This window comes from Drosophila suzukii, unplaced genomic scaffold (assembly GCF_043229965.1).
Source record: "Drosophila suzukii unplaced genomic scaffold, CBGP_Dsuzu_IsoJpt1.0 scf_13, whole genome shotgun sequence".
NCBI classification, from domain to species: domain Eukaryota; kingdom Metazoa; phylum Arthropoda; class Insecta; order Diptera; family Drosophilidae; genus Drosophila; species Drosophila suzukii.
In genome coordinates this window covers 580,026-599,303 of record NW_027255900.1, presented here as the reverse complement: position 1 = coordinate 599,303, position 19,278 = coordinate 580,026, and the positions used below count along the sequence as shown (strand labels likewise).

Sequence of the window (19,278 nt, the reverse complement as noted above, 5' to 3'; positions counted from 1 at the left end):
TGCCTCTCGTGACAATTGCGATTGGTCAGTCATCCGGCTACCCTTTGCAAGTAGTTTTCGTCTATCATTGGTGCAAGTTTGATCAGCTGCGATCGGTTCCTTAGGGGTTTCTTGGCAAGGAGTAATTTATAGTCCTCGTGAAAACAGCGTTGTTTGTGCCTATCTAAAGTAGACACTTGCAAGACGATCACGTCGCGGCAATGGTAACGATGGTTACAATAATGCCCGACCACAGGCAATGCGGGAACTGCGATGAGGTTGAGCTAACGTGGTTAGCTGCTCGTTGAGATAGTGTATTACGAACTATATTCCCAGAGGTAGGAAGTAGAACCGCGGAGTTAAGAGGTGTGTTGATAACTGATTTATTCTTCATTTGGTACATGTTTATATACTACTTGGAACACGGAAGTTTAGTGTAGTGATTAGTGAATGAGCTATATTCTAAAGTAGGTAGGTAGGTCAGGGAGTTTTGATTATGGTAGCAGTTTGTGTGGTTAGCTCGGCAGACACTGCAAAATGTGCTGACTGCATTGGCCGGTCAGTGTGCCGTTGAGTCGGTGAGACGGTGAGTTAGTGAGACATATAATATGCTGATCAGCCATTCTCATATGCAGTGGGTGCTACTGAGCGCCTTTTACTGTTCCCAACTTGGCTACTGCTTGATTTGTTGGGTGTGGTCATGTTGAGTACCTTTGGGTACGAACATTCTCCCCCCCATTGAGGGGTACCCTTAATTAAGTCGTGATGTCGGTCAGCCCTTGACCGAATTGTATAGGAAGCACCTAACAAATCATTGACCAAGGTGGATCTTTCCTTCATCTGCGGCTCATGTTTGTGATTCAGGTCCTTCTCCTCTTCTTGATGCTGCTTAACACTCCCCTTTGCGATAAAATTGACATTACCGTGGGGACTGAAATTGTGCTCTCGTAGAACTTGATCATTTGGCACGTCTATGGTATGTGGACATTCTGCAACAAAACTAAGATATTTCTTATATATGATGGACGTTGATGCACTACGAGCAGTACAAACAAGTGGCCCAACGACACCAAGCACATTCTTGTTACGCGCGGGGCCCTTTTATCAATTTGGGCAAAAAATACGAGTTCGCGAGGAAGATACAAAAAACAAAATAGAGACGGGACACAAATGAAAATAAAAGAAGCATCTAAGAATGAAGAAAATGAGTTAAAATATTAGTTTTTAATACCGGGATAGAAGTTGAAGTGCAAACTAAATGATAAAGGTTGTTATAATTATTACATAGAACGGGAAAGGGCTCGTGCAGACAAAAATTAGATGTACATCGTGGCAAATTTAGGGGATAATAATTTCGTGTTAGTCTAACAGGAACATTGAAAGTTAGGCGGTTTACAAGTTCTACAGAATCAATATCACCTCTTATAAGATTTTGCATAAAAATAGTACCAAGCATTGTTCTACGATTTGCAAGGGTAGGTAAATTAAGCAATAGTAATCTACTCTGATAGGAAGGTAGCCTTATGTTTTGATCCCAGTTCAAACTACGAAGGGCAAAGAGAAGAAATTTTTTTTGTACCGACTCAATACGGTCAATATGCACTTGATATTGTGGACTCCAAACCGAAGAACAATATTCCAAAATAGGACGGACAAGGGAGGTAAATAATAATTTGGTTGTATAAGGGTCATCAAATTCTTTTGACCAACGCTTTATAAACCCAAGAACACTCATGGCCTTGCTGACAGTGGACATTATGTGGCAGTCAAATTTAAGTTTTGGGTCCAGAAGAACGCCTAAGTCATTAGCTGAATATATACGGTCGAGTGGCGTATTTTGAAGAGAGTAACTAACAAAAGTAGGAGTACCCCTGTGAAAAGTCATAACGTTGCATTTAAGGCAGTTCAAATTTACAAGGTTATACTCACACCATCCCTGAAAACAATCAATATCTGACTGTAAGTTGAAACCCGACGCTATATCATTATGTGATAAACAAAGCTTAACATCATCAGCATACATTAGTACACGAGAGTGTGTTATGATAGAGGGAAGATCGTTAATAAACAAAGTAAACAGCAAAGGGCCCAAATGAACTACCCTGAGGCACTCCAGATGTCACATAGATCAGTTTTGAGGCAGCGTTCTTGAATATAACCCTCTGAGTCCTACCATTCAAATAACTTGAAATCCAAGTTAATAGATTACATGGAAACCCAAGCCGATTTAATTTGAATAAGAGAAGAGAGTGGTTGACAGAGTCAAAGGCCTTACTAAAATCTGTGTATATAACGTCAGTCTGCATTTTATTCTTAAATCCATTTATTACAATAGATGACAATTCCAGAAGGTTGGTGGTGGTCGATCTTCGCTTAACAAAACCATGCTGACACGGTGATATTAGCGAGGAACATAAATGTTGCAAATGAGAAGTAATAATACGTTCAAATGCTTTAGGAATTGCCGACAATTTAGAAATACCTCTGTAATTCTGGGCATCCGCCTTCGCACCCTTTTTGTGAAGTGGAATGAAAAAAGAGTCCTTCCAGATAGTAGGAAAAACTGACGATAAAATAGACAAATTAAAAAGTTTAAGAATCGGTTTACATATGGTTGACGCACAAAACTTAAGCAAACACCCGGGGAGTCCATCAGGGCCGGGAGAATAAGTTGGCGTTGTTTTTTCTAAGTCTCTTACGAGAGAAATTTAGGGTAGTTAGAATTTGACCAAGCAGCCGAACTATAAGTAGTTTGGAAAAACTCGGCAAATAAATCAGCAATTTCAGAATCCGTCGATGCCTCCATTGAGTTAAAACGTACCGATGAAGGCAATGCTGACGACTTACGCTTGGCATTGACAAAGTTATAAAACTGCTTCGGATCATTTGAAAATTCAAATTTACATCGACTTAAATACATAGAATAGCAATGACTATTGAGAACATTAAAATCCGATCGAGCCACCACATATTTCGAAAAATCAGATGGCTTACCCGATTTCTTATACTTTTTATAAGTGTTTGTCTTAAGGTTTTTAAGTCTTTGAAGCGCATTGGTAAACCAAGGTGGCCTGTTTGTCTTTGAAGGAAACTTATCAGGAACGCATTCATTAAAAAAGGTATTTAACACTATATAGAAGTGTTCAGTGGCACTTTCAATATCCATGCAATTGTACAATTCTGTCCAATTATATTGAGAAATCATGCCGTTAAGTTTTTTATAGTTACATGTTCGGAAACATCTCACTTTAGTTTGAGAAACTAAAGGAGAGAGGGAACGCATGGGAGGCAGATTGTCAATTCCATTGTTGGATGATATCGGTCTTCAGGTACAACAAGAGCGTCAATTCTAGACACCGTGACTTCAGACGGGTCTGAAACAAACACAAGATCTAGTTGTCTATTTAATTAATCCCGTATAAAGCTTACTTGCTGTAACGATAATTCTAGAAGACCATCTACAAAATCATGGGCGGATTGAGGTATAGCGACTAGTGAGTCAGTAGGAGGAGACCAGGGAGATTAAAGTCACCCAAAACAATCAAAAGGTCACTGTTAGAAAGAAGGGATAGAACAGATTTTATCGCAGACAGGTGGTGCTCATAAATTATTAAATCAGAGCCAGGTGGAATATAGGAACATGTAACAAATATTAAGAATGATTCCAAGGAAACTTTCACAATAACAAATTCAATTTCATTAGGAGTATCAGAGTGAATTCTCTCGGATGTTAGGCTAGTGCTAACGGCAATCAGCACACCGCCTCCCCTACGTGAGGAGCGATCGGTCCTATAGGCATTAAAATTGTTTGACAGAACTTCATTGTCAGATATCTCTGGTTTCAGCCAAGTTTCCGTAAAAGCCAAAATATCAGCAGTAAATGCAGAGGAGTCAGCATAAAGCTTGGGTAGCTTCATATTTAGTCCCCTAACATTTTGATAAGCCAAAAATAAACTTTTTAGTTTTTTGGCGCAGTGGAAGGTCTGTTATTTGTTCTCGGTTTATTGGGAACAAATTCTTTTATTACTAAATCTTCATTAAGCCAAAAGCTTTCAGAAAGTAGTACCTTAAACACATCAGGCGAAGCAAATATTTTAAAAGACGATATACTACGGGCATATGAAAATCTAAATTGTTCAACTCAAATATTCTCGGATAGGAATTTTTCACGAATAAATTCCAAAACATCCTCAGATGTGGTATCTGGGGTGAATCTCGAAACAATTAATTGTTTTCTATGTAGAACAACTGATAATTTCTTACGTCCCCCAGCAGCAGATTGCACCTCACTAAGCTGAGAGCCAGAAACGGTAACTTCTGTACCTATAGATACGGTCGGCACCGTAGCCGGCACTGAAGGTTTTTTTACCGCCCGACCTCGAGAAGCAGTGACTTCACCTAAAACAGCTGTATCCATAGGCGCAGTGGGTTCACTTACCACAGTGTCAACAGAGACTGCTGCAGCCACCAAGTTCGGATTTGGGGTGGATACCGTGACCGTATTAACTGCCGCTAAGCTGGTTTTTTTACGTTTAGGCGACTCAGTTAGTAATTTTTTATTATTAAATTGGGCACAAACGGTATTGAACCCCTCATTGAGCTGTTTAAAAGCACCAGAGAGATTCAAAAGGCTGTCTCGAGTCTGCTTCATAAAGCCGCTCATCTCAACAACCATTTCCTTGCCGGATCCACATGACCACATGAGTCCAGAATTCCGATCAATGAAGTCTTTGACTCTACCAGTAAATCCTGCGGATTTAACGTTCATCATCGATTCGCAGAGCCAGCAGAAAATAAAAGGGTCTTTAGTTGAAGACGAAAGAGAACAATTTTTCTTAGAGCAGATAAGAGCCATTTAAGGGAAATGAAATAAAATAAAATAATATATGAAAAATACCTCAAGTAAATTTGGCACTGGGATCAAATTCCACAAAGGCACAAAACACGAAAAAATAAGAGCGCGAGATCGCGTATTAATTTAAATGTAAGAGAGCACGAGAGAATAAATCTTCTATCGATTGAGCGTTGCTTGTGGGACACTGACAACTTTACGCAGGAACAGTTACAATGTAAAGCAAGCAAGAGAGAGAGAGAGAGAGAGAGACTAGAGAATAGCACACCAAAAGTCTACCAGAAATTTGGCAGGTTCAGAGAGAGTTTAAGTTACAGTTGTAATATAGAGCGGGAGAGAGAGTGAGAATCAAAGAGTTTTAGCAAATTTAGTGAGTATAAAAATTACACTAACAAAGCTAGGAGATTAAACAAATCTAATATAAATGTTAAAATAACTATAATCACTGGGAGATCTAGTAAAAAACACTAAACACACTAACCCAGCGGTTAGACTAAGCTTTGTTAATAAACAAATAAACAAAACACTCGCAAAAAATCACAGAATAGACAAAAATTCAGAGCACAAGAGAAAACACAACCGTTCACAAGCGACGCTAAATCGATGCTTTTGGACCGTGCAAAACGCTTTATTAAAGCAGAAGGAGACTATTTTGAATAAAATAAATTGATTTTGCCGAAAAAAATATTTGTTCTGTCTTTTTTTTAAAAGTCCTGTTTACTTTTGAACTCACCTTTTGTATAAGACGAGTCATCGCTTGGGACGCATTCGTCAACCCGAACGGCATCACTTTGTACTGGTAGAGTGGCTTTCCAGGAATGGTAAAAGAAAGCTTTTCGCGAGAACTTGGCTCAAAAGGAATTTGCCAATAAGCATCTTTTAAATCCAAGATCGATATATATACTTGTTTGGGTTGCCTACACTGGTAGAAAAAACATCGTAAATGTCACTATTTCGCCAACGTTTCAACTATTTTTCCCTGCGGTTTAGATCCTAACATGAAAATCGTAAAAACGAAAACGTTAAATAGTTAATTATTTTTTGAATAATCATGTAGTAAATCCAACGATTTTTTAATTTCGATCAAATATGTTAAAATAGTACAAAATAATTAAATTAAATATGTTCCATAGTAAAAAGTATTATATTTTTATATTTATTTTAAATATTTTCATATTTAGTTCCAGTAAATAGAATATTTCATTTGAATGGTTTTAATAGTTAAAATAATTATATCCCGCCCTCAAACTCAGCATATTTTTATTTGGATTAAATAATTCTCATATTTAAATCAGACTGGGATGAACTTTAATATAAATACAAATTGTATATAAATTAAATATAATTCCCGTTAAAAGAACTGTACTTTATTTTTGATTTAAATATAGTATTTAAGCCATACTATTATGGTGCATATTCAATTTAAACCAATTTGTAGTTTAAAACAAGCGTGATTTATATTTAATAAACCAAAATAAGTATGTGCTTTTATTGAAAATAAACGTAAACATATAATCCAAACAATTGTTCTGCTTAAACTATATTTTTTACCATGCTAACACGTCATCATTACTTTTGTTTTAAATACATTTGTACTTAACGGAACTCTTAGAATTTATATGATACATATGTATGTAAAGCGTTCAATGTTTTCTATATTCACACATTTTTGTGTTTTGCCACATTCGTACGCATGCATGTGCGTACAAAACTTTCCTGCGAGTCCCAGTAGTGAAAATTTCTTTCGCTTGTTGGTTCCTTTAATGACGGTCCACGAATTATTTAAGATGACAGATGTGAGCAATACAGTTTAAATGTAGTCCTTGTAATCTGTGAATAAGAAAATGTTATTAGATTTTTGGTAATGGCATAATTTAGAAAAAGTAATGCTTATCATAAGAAGATAAAATTTAGAAATGTAAAAAATATTATACATTACCAAGTGATACAGTTTTCTGAACTGTCTTTAATAGTTTAAGTCGCTCTTTGTTTTGTGTTTGCTCTTCGTAAAAGCAAAAAACCTTTTCCTTAAATGTGTCCCATTTACTAGATAAAATTGCTTGAAATATGTTGAAATAAATTTGTATCTATAAAGAAAAAGTTTAGTAGATTTATAATAAGTTTCGAGTAGGTTTTTTTATATAAAGGGATTTAAATAAAACCAAAATATTGTTTAATTTATTTCATTTTTATTTTTTAAAAATTTCAAAACTAGTTAGATTTAGAGAAAAATCACGTGAAAAATCAAAAAAATATTATAAAGAAATAGGTGAAACGACTGCGACGCCACAGAGCCGAATGCAACGGCAGCAAAGCGTCTTTTTTGCGCCTTTTTAGTATTTTCCTTCTCGTGCATTCTACTCCTTTTATCTAGTTTGCGCGGCTTTTCACTTAATTTCCTTTCATATTCTTCATTTCTTTCGCATATTTTTTATTCACTTCATGTTTATTACCCAATCGTATATATTTTATTGTTTTTAAATGTAATTTTCTTTTGAGCTTTGTTTATTTCGTTCAATGTATTATCTAAATTTTCATGAAAAAATAACAACGCGCACAACAAAGAAGAAACACAAAAAGGAAAAATGCGAGAAAAAGAACGTGGACATGCACATGCCTTAATATTAAGTAATTATTGTATTTTTATTTGACTCACATTTTTTCTGTACTTTTCACTTTTTTATTACACTTAAATGAACACTTGTCTATCGAGCTCTTTTAATCACTTTTACATCCGATCAGGAGAACCGCTTGCTTCGAAGTGATCGCGGGATTCGCTACAAAGCGGAGTGTCAAACTATTTCGTATATACATACATACATATGCATGTGTGCAAAAAGGACGGACAAAATCTGTCGCGTGCCGTTACTTTACAATAGAGGTCAAAGTAATGGGGAAGAAAATAAGAAAATATGTACAAATAAGTCCTTAAGTTTAATAACTTTTATATGTCAATTTAGTAATATTCATTTTATTTTATTATATTTATATATTATAAGAACATATCTTATTGTCAAATCATCGGTACACAAGAAATATATATGTTCTTATGCACATACATATTTTCTTGACCGCCAATGTACAAATGCGAATGGAAGAAGAAGACGCGCTTGCGTTTGCCGTTTTGCTTGTTCATATTTGTCTCTAATTTGTCTGAATGTATGTAAGTTTGCACATTGAGCCGTTGGTTTTAATTTTTGGTTACGGCCCAGCGTTTATAATGCACGCACATTTTTCTTTGGCTAAACATGTTTTTGTACTTTTAATAGTAAATTACAAAGCCAAATCTTATGACATTTGTCATGGAAATAGAAAGAGGCTGCCGGTGGTTGGGCAGCCGTAACTAAAACCCTTTTCTATAAATATTAAAGCTGTTTTTCTTTTGCAAATTACTAATAATTTAAATTATGTTGTGTATATGGGTCACAAACTTAATACATATACATACATATGTAATTTGATTTATAATTTACAATTATTTGGTCAAATACAAATTTCGAAAACGTTCTATATTCAAAATAAAAGAGTTCATATTCCGATCAAATGGAAAAAGTATTTACTCGAAATACAAAGAACCATCAGATATACTATTAATTGAACTACTTTTTATAATAGTTAAAATCAAGATGGCAACTCACTTTGATTTGAATGTTTACATATTTGACATAAGGCTTAAATATGTTTTTTATTTAAATGAAAGAGATTTATATTTAGTAAGACTATGCAGGGAAGTAAAAAAAAATCAAATAAAAATATATTTGATTTCACTACGCGTTTTTTCTACCAGTGTACCTAATATACCGTCAATCTTTTCTGCTATCGAGATAGAGTCTCACTATTCCAGGCATCTAAACTAACACTATAGGAGACGATCGGGGACTATTCGATTCCTCATTGGCTGGGGACAACGGGAAATGCCGTCGTTTCACTGGCTTAGCATCTCCTGTGTCTATTGTGGACGGTAGCAGACCAAAACTGGACCAAAAGTCAATTCGCAAGTAGAGGTTTTGGCTCAACGATGGTATTATGTGTAGATCTATGTCTTTGACGACCCCCTTATATTGGACTTGAGTACGACAAACGACTTCTTGTCTTTGACCATCAGCTGTGCAAGCTGCTGTAGCGACTGGTTTAAACGGATGTTTGCTCTGCCAAACTTCTCCTATCACATTGATCCTATCTAAAAGTCGAGCCTCATCATAGGGTCGCTTATCGTTTCTTTAAACCGAATTTTATATACTGTTTTTACCGATTTCCAATAAGATCTCATACGTTTTTATATGTCTTGTACGTCTCGCATGTCTTGGTATGAACATTAGAAATATTGAGAAGCTGCCGCTTAGAAAGTTGAGGCCAAAAATTCGGATGAATTCTTTCCTCGCCTTAGCCTACTGGCTCAGCTCTGTGTTCTTGGCTTTGCTTTTCTGAGCACCCAGTTGCTGACGACTGTGTGCCATGTATTAAGTTATTTTTCGCGGCAATCTTGGTGGCGATGGCCTCATCATCATCCAAAAACATAACACGCCCATCGAAATTCCTTTTCTTTTACCAGCTCAGCCACCTGTCTCCGAAAAGGAACTTCCCTTTGGTACACTTGATTTTTTCTTTCATCGTCTAGGCAAATTTCCCTCAAGCTATAACACGCCCATCGAAATTCCTTTTCTTTTACCAGCTCAGCCACCTGTCTCCGTAAAGGAACTACCCTTTGGTACACTTGATTTTTTCTTTCAGCGTCTAGGCAAATTTCCCTCAAGCTATCTTCAGAATAAATGGTTACATTTAGCAATTTGAGCCTTGTTTTTGGACTCAACTTTCTCTTCAGAATATCGACCACAGTGAACTCCTCCAAAAGCACCTCAACCAAATAAAAGCTGTCGAAATTCTTCTTCTCTTTTTGCTTGGTATCACGAATAGCTTCCCTAATGTCAACATTATTAAGGGTGTCTCCAAATTGCTTCCTAAAGGCTTGGCAAAGGAGATCCCATCTCAGTGTTTGAGTCGTTTTATGGAACCGCCAATAAAAATCTCTCGATTTGCCTTCAAAAAGCTTGCTTGCGTTACTGCATACAATGGTAAAATTTTCTTCAAGTGTCTGACGAGTGAGAGCTTCAACCCTGTAAATAAAATTCTTGATTTCTTCTAAAACGAATCTTCCAACCGTTCAAGATATGCGCAACCTTATCTGGCCTTTGCTCTAAGTCAGAGGCAAAACTTCGCTGTGTCCCTGGTCCAGGATTGTGGCTTTTTGGCATAAATTGCTAAGTATGAGTTGTGAAATTCGTGAGCGCATTTTGGTTTAAAAACGGTTGATGCTGTCAATGCTTTTCCACACAGTACGCATTCTGGTAGTGGCGAAACACTATCGTTTTCTTCGTCTCCCATTTTCCAATCACAGTATATAAGGCAATTTATAATAATTAAATTGAACAATAATAAACTCTACACAAAAAGATCCTTATAAGAGAACACAATTAATAAATAGATATATTTTAATTATTTTATTTTATTAACTAGAATTTATTCCATACATATCAAATATCAAGCCCAATACAAAGAATTCTTAATTTCCTTTGACTCGGATTCTTATTTCAAGAGGTCAATGCCCTCAAACGCAAAACCATGCTTCTCGCTCAGCTTGAAGTTTTGGAGCGCTTGATGCGCCGTATTCGACGTGTTCGGCCCGAATATCGCGAAGATGGAAGTTCGCGTTTGTTGCACGATAATGCGCCGTCTCATCGATCGACGCTTGTGTCCGACTATTCAACCAAAAATCACATTTTAACCATCAACCACTCCCCGTATTCACCTGATATGGCACCGTGCGACTTCTAACTTTTCGGAAAAATGCATTTGCCGATGAAAGGAAAGCGTTATGCAGACGTAGAGGCCATTCAAAAGGCTTGCACCGGCATACTGGCGGCCTTACCGGGCAACGAGCTAAAACACTCGTTCGACATACTTTTGGACCGTGCAAAACGCTTTATTAAAGCAGAAGGAGACTATTTTGAATAAAATAAATTGTTTTTGACGAAGAAACTATTTGCTCTGTCTTTTTTTTAAAAGTCCTGTTTACTTTGGAACTCACCTTGTATATAAGACGAGTCATCGCTTGGGACGCATTCGTCAACCCGAACGGCATCACTTTGTACTGGTAGAGTGGCTTTCCAGGAATGGTAAAAGAAAGCTTTTCGCGAGAACTTGGCTCAAAAGGAATTTGCCAATAAGCATCTTTTAAATCCAAGATCGATATATATACTTCTTTGGGTTGCCTACCTAATATACCGTCAATCTTTTCTGCTATCGAGATAGAGTTTCACTTTTCCAGGCTTCTAATCTAACACTATAGGAGACGATCGAGGACTATTCGATTCCTCAATAACTTTCAACGGCTGGGGACAACGGGAAATGCCGTTGTTTCACTGGCTTAGCATCTCCTGTGTCTATTGTGGACGGTAGCAGACCAAACCTGGACCAAAAGTCAATTCGCAAGTAGAGGTTTTGGCTCAACGATGGTATTATGTTTAGATCCATGTCTTTGACGACCCCCTTATATTTGACTTCTTGTCTTGGACCATCAGCTGTGCAAGCTGCTGTAGCGACTGGTTTAAACGGATGTTTGCTTTGCCAAACTTCTCCTATCACATTGATCCTATCTAAAGGTCGAGCCTCATCATAGGGTCGCTTATCGTTTCTTTAAACCGAATTTTATATACTGTTTTTACCGATTTCCAATAAGATCTCATACGTTTTTATATGTCTTGTTCGTCTCGCATGTCTTGGTATGAACATTAGAAATATTGGGAAGCTGCCGCTTAGAAAGTTGAGGCCAAAAATTCGGATGAATTCTTTCCTCGCCTTAGCCTACTGGCTCAGCTCTGTGTTCTTGGCTTTGCTTTTCTGAGCACCCAGTTGCTGACGACTGTGTGCCATGTACTAAGTTATTTTTCGCGGCAATCTTGGTGGCGATGGCCTCATCATCATCCAAAAACATAACACGCCCATCGAAATTCCTTTTCTTTTACCAGCTCAGCCACCTGTCTCCGAAAAGGAACTACCCTTTGGTACACTTGATTTTTTCTTTCATCGTCTAGGCAAATTTCCCTCAAGCTATAACACGCCCATCGAAATTCCTTTTCTTTTACCAGCTCAGCCACCTGTCTCCGAAAAGGAACTACCCTTTGGTACACTTGATTTTTTCTTTCAGCGTCTAGGCAAATTTCCCTCAAGCTATCTTCAAAAAAAATTGTTACATTTAGCAATTCGAGCCTTGTTTCTGGCCTCAAATTTCTCTTCAGAATATCGACCAGTGAACTCCTCCAAAAGCACCTCAACCAAATAAAACCTGTCGAAATTCTTCTTCTCTTTTTGCTTGGTATCACGAATAGCTTCCCTAATGTCAACATTACTAAGGGTGTCTCCAAATTGCTTCCCAAAGGCTTGGCAAAGCAGATCCCATCTCAGTGTTTGAGACGTTTTATGGAACCGCCAATAAAAATCTCTCGATTTGCCTTCAAAAAGCATGCTTGCGTTACTGCATACAATGGTAAAATTCCCTTCAAGTGTCTGACGAGTGAGAGCTTCAACCCTGTAAATAAAATTCTTGATTTCTTCTAAAACGAATCTTCCAACCGTTCACGATATGCGCAACCTTATCTGGCCTTTGCTCTAAGTCAGAGGCAAAACTTCGCTGTGTCCCTGGTCCTGGTTGATGCTGTCAATGCTTATCCACACAGCACGCATTCTGGTAGTGGCGAAACACTATCGTTTTCTTCATCTCCCATTTTCCAATCACAATATATAAGGCAATTTATAATAATTAAATTGAACAATAATAAACTCTACACAAAAAGATCCTAATAAGAGAACACAATTAATAAATAGATATATTTTAATTATTTTATTAACTAGAATTTATTCTATACATAACAAATATCAAGCCCAATACAAAGAATTCTTAATTTCCTTTGACTCGGATTCTTATTTCAAGAGATCAATGCCCTCAAACGCAAAACCATGCTTTTCGCTCAGCTTGAATAGTAAGTGCATGTAAGCGAATGTATGTGTTAGAACCGAACAAAAACACTGAGAATAAAATAGTATTCAACTAAAATCGAAAATAAAATTTTAAAACAAGCAAGAACGCTATAGTTGAGTACCTCGACTACCAGATACCCGTTACTCAGCTAAGTAGAGATCTGCAAGTAGCAAAGCGAGATTAAAATGCGCCACCTATCGGCGGTATACAGATTTAAGCGTTATGGGCGTTAGAGTGGGCGTGGCAAATCGATAGGTATTGTCGAGACCAATACATTTCAGTTAAAATTTTTTATCTAGCATAAAAATTGTGGTCGTCACAGGTTTTCGCGGTTTGTGGGCGTTAGAGTGGGCGTGGCATATTCGCGTAACAAACTTGCGCTGCGTATAAGGCTACGAAATTTAAATCTGAAATCCAAATTCTCTATCTTTGATAGTTTCCGAGGTATCCACATTCATATTTACGATTTTTTGAAGTTGGTGGGCGGCTTATGGGCGTTAGGGTGGGCGTGGCAAACTTTTTTTTGGATCAATCGATAGGTATTGACGAGAAGATTACATTTCAGTTCATTTTTCTAGCATCAAAACAGTAGGAGCCACAGTTTTGGGCGGTTTGTGGGCGTTATAGTGGGCGTGGCACTCTACTGAAACAAACTTGCGCTGCGTAAGAAGCTCAGGAATCTGCACGCCAAATCTCAATAGCCTAGCTCCCATAGTTTCCGAGAACTCAGCGTTCATCCGGACAGACAGTCGGACAGACGGACATGGCTAGATCGACTCGGCTAGTGATCCTGATCAAGAATATATGTACTTTATGGGGTCGGAAACGCTTCCTTCTGCCTGTTACATACTTTCCGACGAATCTAGTATACCCTTTTACTCTACGAGTAACGGGTATAAAAAATAAGGAAGAACGCTATAGTCCAGTACCTCGACTATCAGATACCCGTTACTCAGCTGAAGGAACAAAAGGGAAATGGAGATATGCAAGCAGCAAAGCGAGACTGAAATGCGCCACAATATATGGTTATGTGGGCGGTAGACAGATTTAAGCGATATGGGCGTTACAGTGGGCGTGGCAAACTTTTTTTTTTGATCAATCGATAGGTATTGACGAGGCAAATACCTTTCAGTCAAAATTTTTTCTGTAGTATAAAAATAATGGGCGCCACAGGTTTGGGCGGATTGTGGGCGTTAGAGTGGGCGTGGCTAAGCGTGGCTATGCTCAAGGCTACGTAATCTAAATCTGAAATATTAATTCTCTATCTTTGATAGTTTCCGAGATATCCGCGTTCATATTTACTATTTTTTGAAGTTTGTGGGCGTTAAAGTGGGCGTGGCAAACTTTTTTTGGGTCAATCGATAGGTATTGATGAGAAAAATACATTTCAGTTAAAATTTTTATTTTGCATCAAAACTGTAGGAGCCAAGGTTTTGGGCGGTTTGTGGGCGTTAGAGTGGGCATGGGACACTGCTGAAACAAGCTTGAGCTGCGCAAGAAGCTCAGGAATTTTTTTTTGGCAGAAGGAAGCGTTTCCGACCCCATAAAAAATATATATTCTTGATCCGGATGACTAGCCGAGTCGATCTTGTCATGTCCGTCTGTCCGTAGGAACGCTGAAATCTCGGAAACTTTAAAAGCTACGCAAATATGCCACGCCCACTTTAACGCCCACAAACCGCCCAAACCTGTGGCGCCCACAATTTTCATGCTGTATAAAAATTTTAACTGAAATGTATTGGTCTCATCAATACCTATCTATTGACCCCAAAAAAAGTTTGCGCACGCCCACTCTAACGCATATAGCGCCTAAATCTGTATACCGACCACATAGCCATATACACTTGGCCCTTGCTTTACTCGGGGGCTACGTTCCTAGAAATACTCGTGTTAAGCAAAATCGAGTTAAACGAAACTTAAACTCAGTACAAAATAAGGGGTTTCGTTCATAAAATTCAAAATTGGCAGCAAAAGAAATTTTTTTTGTTCAAACTTGGTCTGTTTTTATTAAAGTTTCATACATTTGTTTAAAATTAGCCAAAAGTTATTATGTATTTGCCTTTAATAAATACATTACATTGAAATTCATTCATTCTTCAAATAATTAACTAACAGGTTAAACTTTATAGAAACTTAAAAATGTTAAAAAGTAAGGAGATTATATGTTTCTATTCATATCAAATTTGAAATGCATTTGGTGGCATTTATAGTTTAAGCCTTATCAAAAAAATCAGTTATACCCGTTACTCGTAGAGTAAAAGGGTACACTAGATTCGTCGGAAAGTATGTAACAGGCAGAAGGAAGCGTTTCCGACCATATAAAGTATATATATTCTTGATCAGGATCACTAGCCGAGTCGATCTGTCCGTCCGGATGAACGCTGAGATCTAGGAAACTGTAAGAGCTAGGCTTATGAGATTTGGCGAGCAGACTCCTGAGCTTCTTACGCAGCGCAAGTTTGTTTCAGCAATGTGCCACGCCCACTCTAACGCCCACAAACCGCCCAAAACTGTGGGTCCTCCAGTTTTCATGCTAGAATAATGCATTGTTCTTATCAAGACCTATCGACTGACCTAAAAAAATGTTTGCCACGCCCACCTTAACGCCCACAAACCGCCCAAACCTGTGACGCCCACAACTTGCATGCTAGATAACAAATTTGAACTGAAATGTATTGGTCTCGTAAATACCTATCGATAGATTAAAAAAAAAATTTGCCACGCCCACTCTAACGCCCATCACGCTTAAACCTGTTTACATTTCAATCTCGCTTTGCTGCTTGCATATCTCCATTTCCTGTTGGTCCCATTAGCAGAGTAACGGGTATCTGATAGTCGAGGTACTGGACTATAGCGTTCTTCCTTGTTTTTTTTATTAAATTCTTTATACACCTGTCTGGTCGCTGACGCTTTATCTCGTAGAGATGGGAATTACATTAAAGAATTTGTCATTGATCGGGACCTATCGTAGATTTACAGTCGGGTGAATATTGAATCGGCAGAGTACTGAGAACGAACATCGACCACCAGGCTTTAAGCTTTCCGATAAATTGATATATAAACGTGCAGAGCATGCAAGCGGGGATCAAATTTAAGAATCAAACTCTTAGAAGCTCTTTATCTAACTTTTGTCCGAATTTGCGAGTATTTAGAAAATTATTTATTTTACACATACGGCGTTCCCGAAACTGCTTTGGCCGACAACGGCTCACAGTTCAAAGGAGGCTACTTTAAAGCATTCTTGATTGCAATTAGGGTATCTCACACATGCACGGCAATATATTCGCCTCAGAACAATGCAAGCGAGCGTCTGAACAGTTCCATCTTGTCAGCCATTAAATCTTATATTGGTACGGAATTTGGAATATGCACCTAAACGAAATAAGCGGTTCGCTGAGAGCTTCGATACATAGAAGTACTGGGTCTTTGCCCTGTTTCATGTGTGTCGGTCAGAACAAAGTTTTCAACGGCCGATATTTCCAGCTTCGTATTCCTTAGCCAACCCGACACTCTACGACGTTCAAAAGAAAAGATAGCAGAAACACATGAGTAAAACCAGTTTTCAACAAGGCTAAAGTAGTTAGGAAGCTAGGTCCTTCCTATTACGGTCTATATAACGAGAAGGGAAAGTGCAACACTTAAAGAATGGTAAGTCCTAATCCACCTATCTTTTCCTCAGTTACCGTCCTTATCAGGAAGCCTTTGAATGACGTAACTGTGGTGTATTAGCGAGCTCGAATAACGAAAACATCAATGCGTTCCACTGTACTTACAAACAAAACTGAAAGCAAAAAGCACGTTAAACTGCCAGCGGTTTTTTTTCAAGAAGATACACGCAGTGCGAAGCGTGAGAACGAACCGCAATTAAAATAAAAAGCACAAAGTAATAACAAAACCCGGCTTACGAATTTCGCTGCAAAACCATGCACTTGGCACACCCTTTTCGGACCGGCTGTAGCGCTGGTAGTCAAATGAGAACATGTGGCAACCTAATATGGCAGCAGCGCCAACAGAAGCTTGCCAGATGACTAGAAAGAATGGTGCGGCAACACTCGGAGATTTATCGGCAAGGATCAGCGAGCGACACACGTGTCTTGATAATATTAATAAACTTTGTAGTTCTTCATCTGAATAAAACTTTAACGGCAAACATACTTCGCCATAGTGGTGACCCCGGAAAGTAAAATCTTAGTAAAAGTTACTTGTTGTACGAAATTGACACACACGTTCACAATTAAGAATTTGCGCACTGAATGAACAGACGCCAATACGATTTGCGAAAATAAAAGGTAGGCGGCTAAATTTCGACGAAGAAAGCGATCGCTCCGATTTTCTATTCATAATGTCGGATTCAAATCCTGATTTAACTGCTCAAGTCCGAGATCTGCAGCAGCAACTCGAGGCACTTCGGACAAATGCACCTTGCAACCGGGATGAGACTACTCGCACACACACACGTGCGACTGTCCACTTGCCAAAATTCGCACATAGCAACCCTCAACTAAGGTTTGCGCAAGTGGAGCGGTCGTTTCGATTGCACCAGATTATCGACGACACCGACAAGTTCGACCTTGTGACTCTTCACCTGGAGGAGGATGTAGTTTTGGCAGTGAAAGACTTAGTCATTCGACCACTTAACGAAAACAAGTACGTAGCAATTAAAAATCTCTTACTACAAAAATTTGCGGAATCTCCAGAGTCGAAACTACGCCGACTTCTGCAGGGTGGAGGTACATCTGGTCTAAAACCATCTGAGATCCTGGCCAACATGCGACGACTATTTCCGGACCCGAGCAGCGAGAACATCATTCTTACTCTTTTCCTGGCAGAGATGCCGGCGTCAATTCGCCCCACTCTTACAGTCTGGGAAGAGACGGACTTGGATAAGCTCGCTAAGATCGCAGACAAGATGCTCGAAGCGGTAAACCACAACGCCACTTTTGCGATCAGCACGAATAACTCGACTGCAGCGGCCCCACCTGTTTGCGCAACTTCCACCGAAGACCCCTGGAAAAAGATCAAAGACAACTTGCGTTCGCTGTCACAGAAGTTTGACGTATTGCAAAAGGATGTCAAACGTCTCCAATTCCAAGGACGCTCACGCAGTTCATCGCGTGGCCACGTACAAACTGGAAATTCGAATCAACAGGCATCTGTGCCTCAAGAGAAGCTTTGCTTCTACCACGATCGATTTGGGGAAAACGCTCAAAAGTGCCGCCCTCCATGTTCCCGCTCCTCGTCGTTAAACTAAAGGAGCTGTCGCCCGACACGCTGGTCGGCGGCAGCACGAATATAACCAGCGAGCCTACAGTTCAGCCAGCTGTTCCACAGGAGCAGCGCCTACACGTCACCGATCGCACATCTCACATCCGCTTCCTCGTTGATTCTGGATATGTGGTTTCCGTCATACCACGAACGCTGGTTAGACTAAAAACTACTCTGAGCGATTTGACATTGTACGCAGCGAACCAGACAGTCATTCATACTTATGGAAAATACGTCACTCAGGTGAACTTGGATCTTCGCCGAAACTTTACATGGCCGTTCATTATCGCTGACGTGGACACAGCTATTATTGGGGCGGACTTTTTAAGCAAATTCCAATTGCTCATTGATCTTAAAAAACAACGCTCGACTCAGTTACTGGACTATCGACACCAGCATGTCTTGCACAAGCGAAACACATATCAGTTTCCACAGTGCAGTGTATGTCCAAATTTCAAAAACTCCTAAGCGAATTTGTCGACGTGACAAAGCCATCGATAAAAGCAGCTACGCAACACGACGTGCGTCACTACATTGAAACAAATGAAATACCTGTTGCTGATAGAACACGACGCCTCTCCGGTGAAAAACTTGTCACTGCCAAGAGAGAAATAAACTTCTTGATGGATCAATGCATATGTCGCCCGTCAAAAAGTCCTTGGTCCAGCCCGTTACATATGGTTACCAAAAAAGACGGTGGCTTGCGGGCATGTGGAGATTATCGAAAACTAAATTCAATTACCATACCAGATCGCTACCCAATCGCCCATATACACGACTTCACGGAGCAACTGCAAGGAAAGAAGATTTTTTCAACCCTCGATTTGGTTAAAGCATACTACCAAATTCCCATGGCAGAAAACGATATTTAAAAAACAGCGATGTGCACTCCTTTTGGACTCATTGAGTTTCAATACATGCCGTTTGGGTTAAAAAACGCGACTCAAACATTTCAACGCTTTATGGACAACACCTTTCGCGGCATGGACTTCGTTTATTGCTACATAGACGACATACTTATAACGTCGCATTCCATCGCTGAACACGAAGAACATCTTCGGGCTGTCTTGCAAGTACTTCAGAAACATGGCCTAAGCATCAATCTGACCAAATGCCAGTTTGCGCTCAGCTATACGATCAACGAATT

At 38.9% G+C, this 19,278-nt stretch overlaps 1 protein-coding gene and 1 long non-coding RNA gene across 2 annotated transcripts; one reads left to right on the top strand and one right to left on the bottom strand.

The window, feature by feature from the left end:
• Positions 1-6,306: 6,306 nt before the first annotated feature.
• Positions 6,307-7,709, bottom strand: LOC139354665 (uncharacterized). Its single transcript, XR_011605573.1, has 3 exons — positions 7,488-7,709; positions 6,771-6,918; positions 6,307-6,661 (listed from the first exon to the last, which is right to left on the bottom strand). It is a non-coding gene; the product is annotated as an uncharacterized lncRNA (long non-coding RNA).
• A 9,499-nt stretch (positions 7,710-17,208) lies between these two features.
• On the top strand, positions 17,209-18,599 carry LOC139354679 (uncharacterized). Its single transcript, XM_070998921.1, has 2 exons — positions 17,209-17,944; positions 18,016-18,599. The coding sequence occupies exons 1-2, from the start codon at positions 17,209-17,211 to the stop codon at positions 18,597-18,599; spliced, it is 1,320 nt and encodes a 439-aa protein (XP_070855022.1).
• The last annotated feature ends 679 nt before the right edge of the window (positions 18,600-19,278 follow it).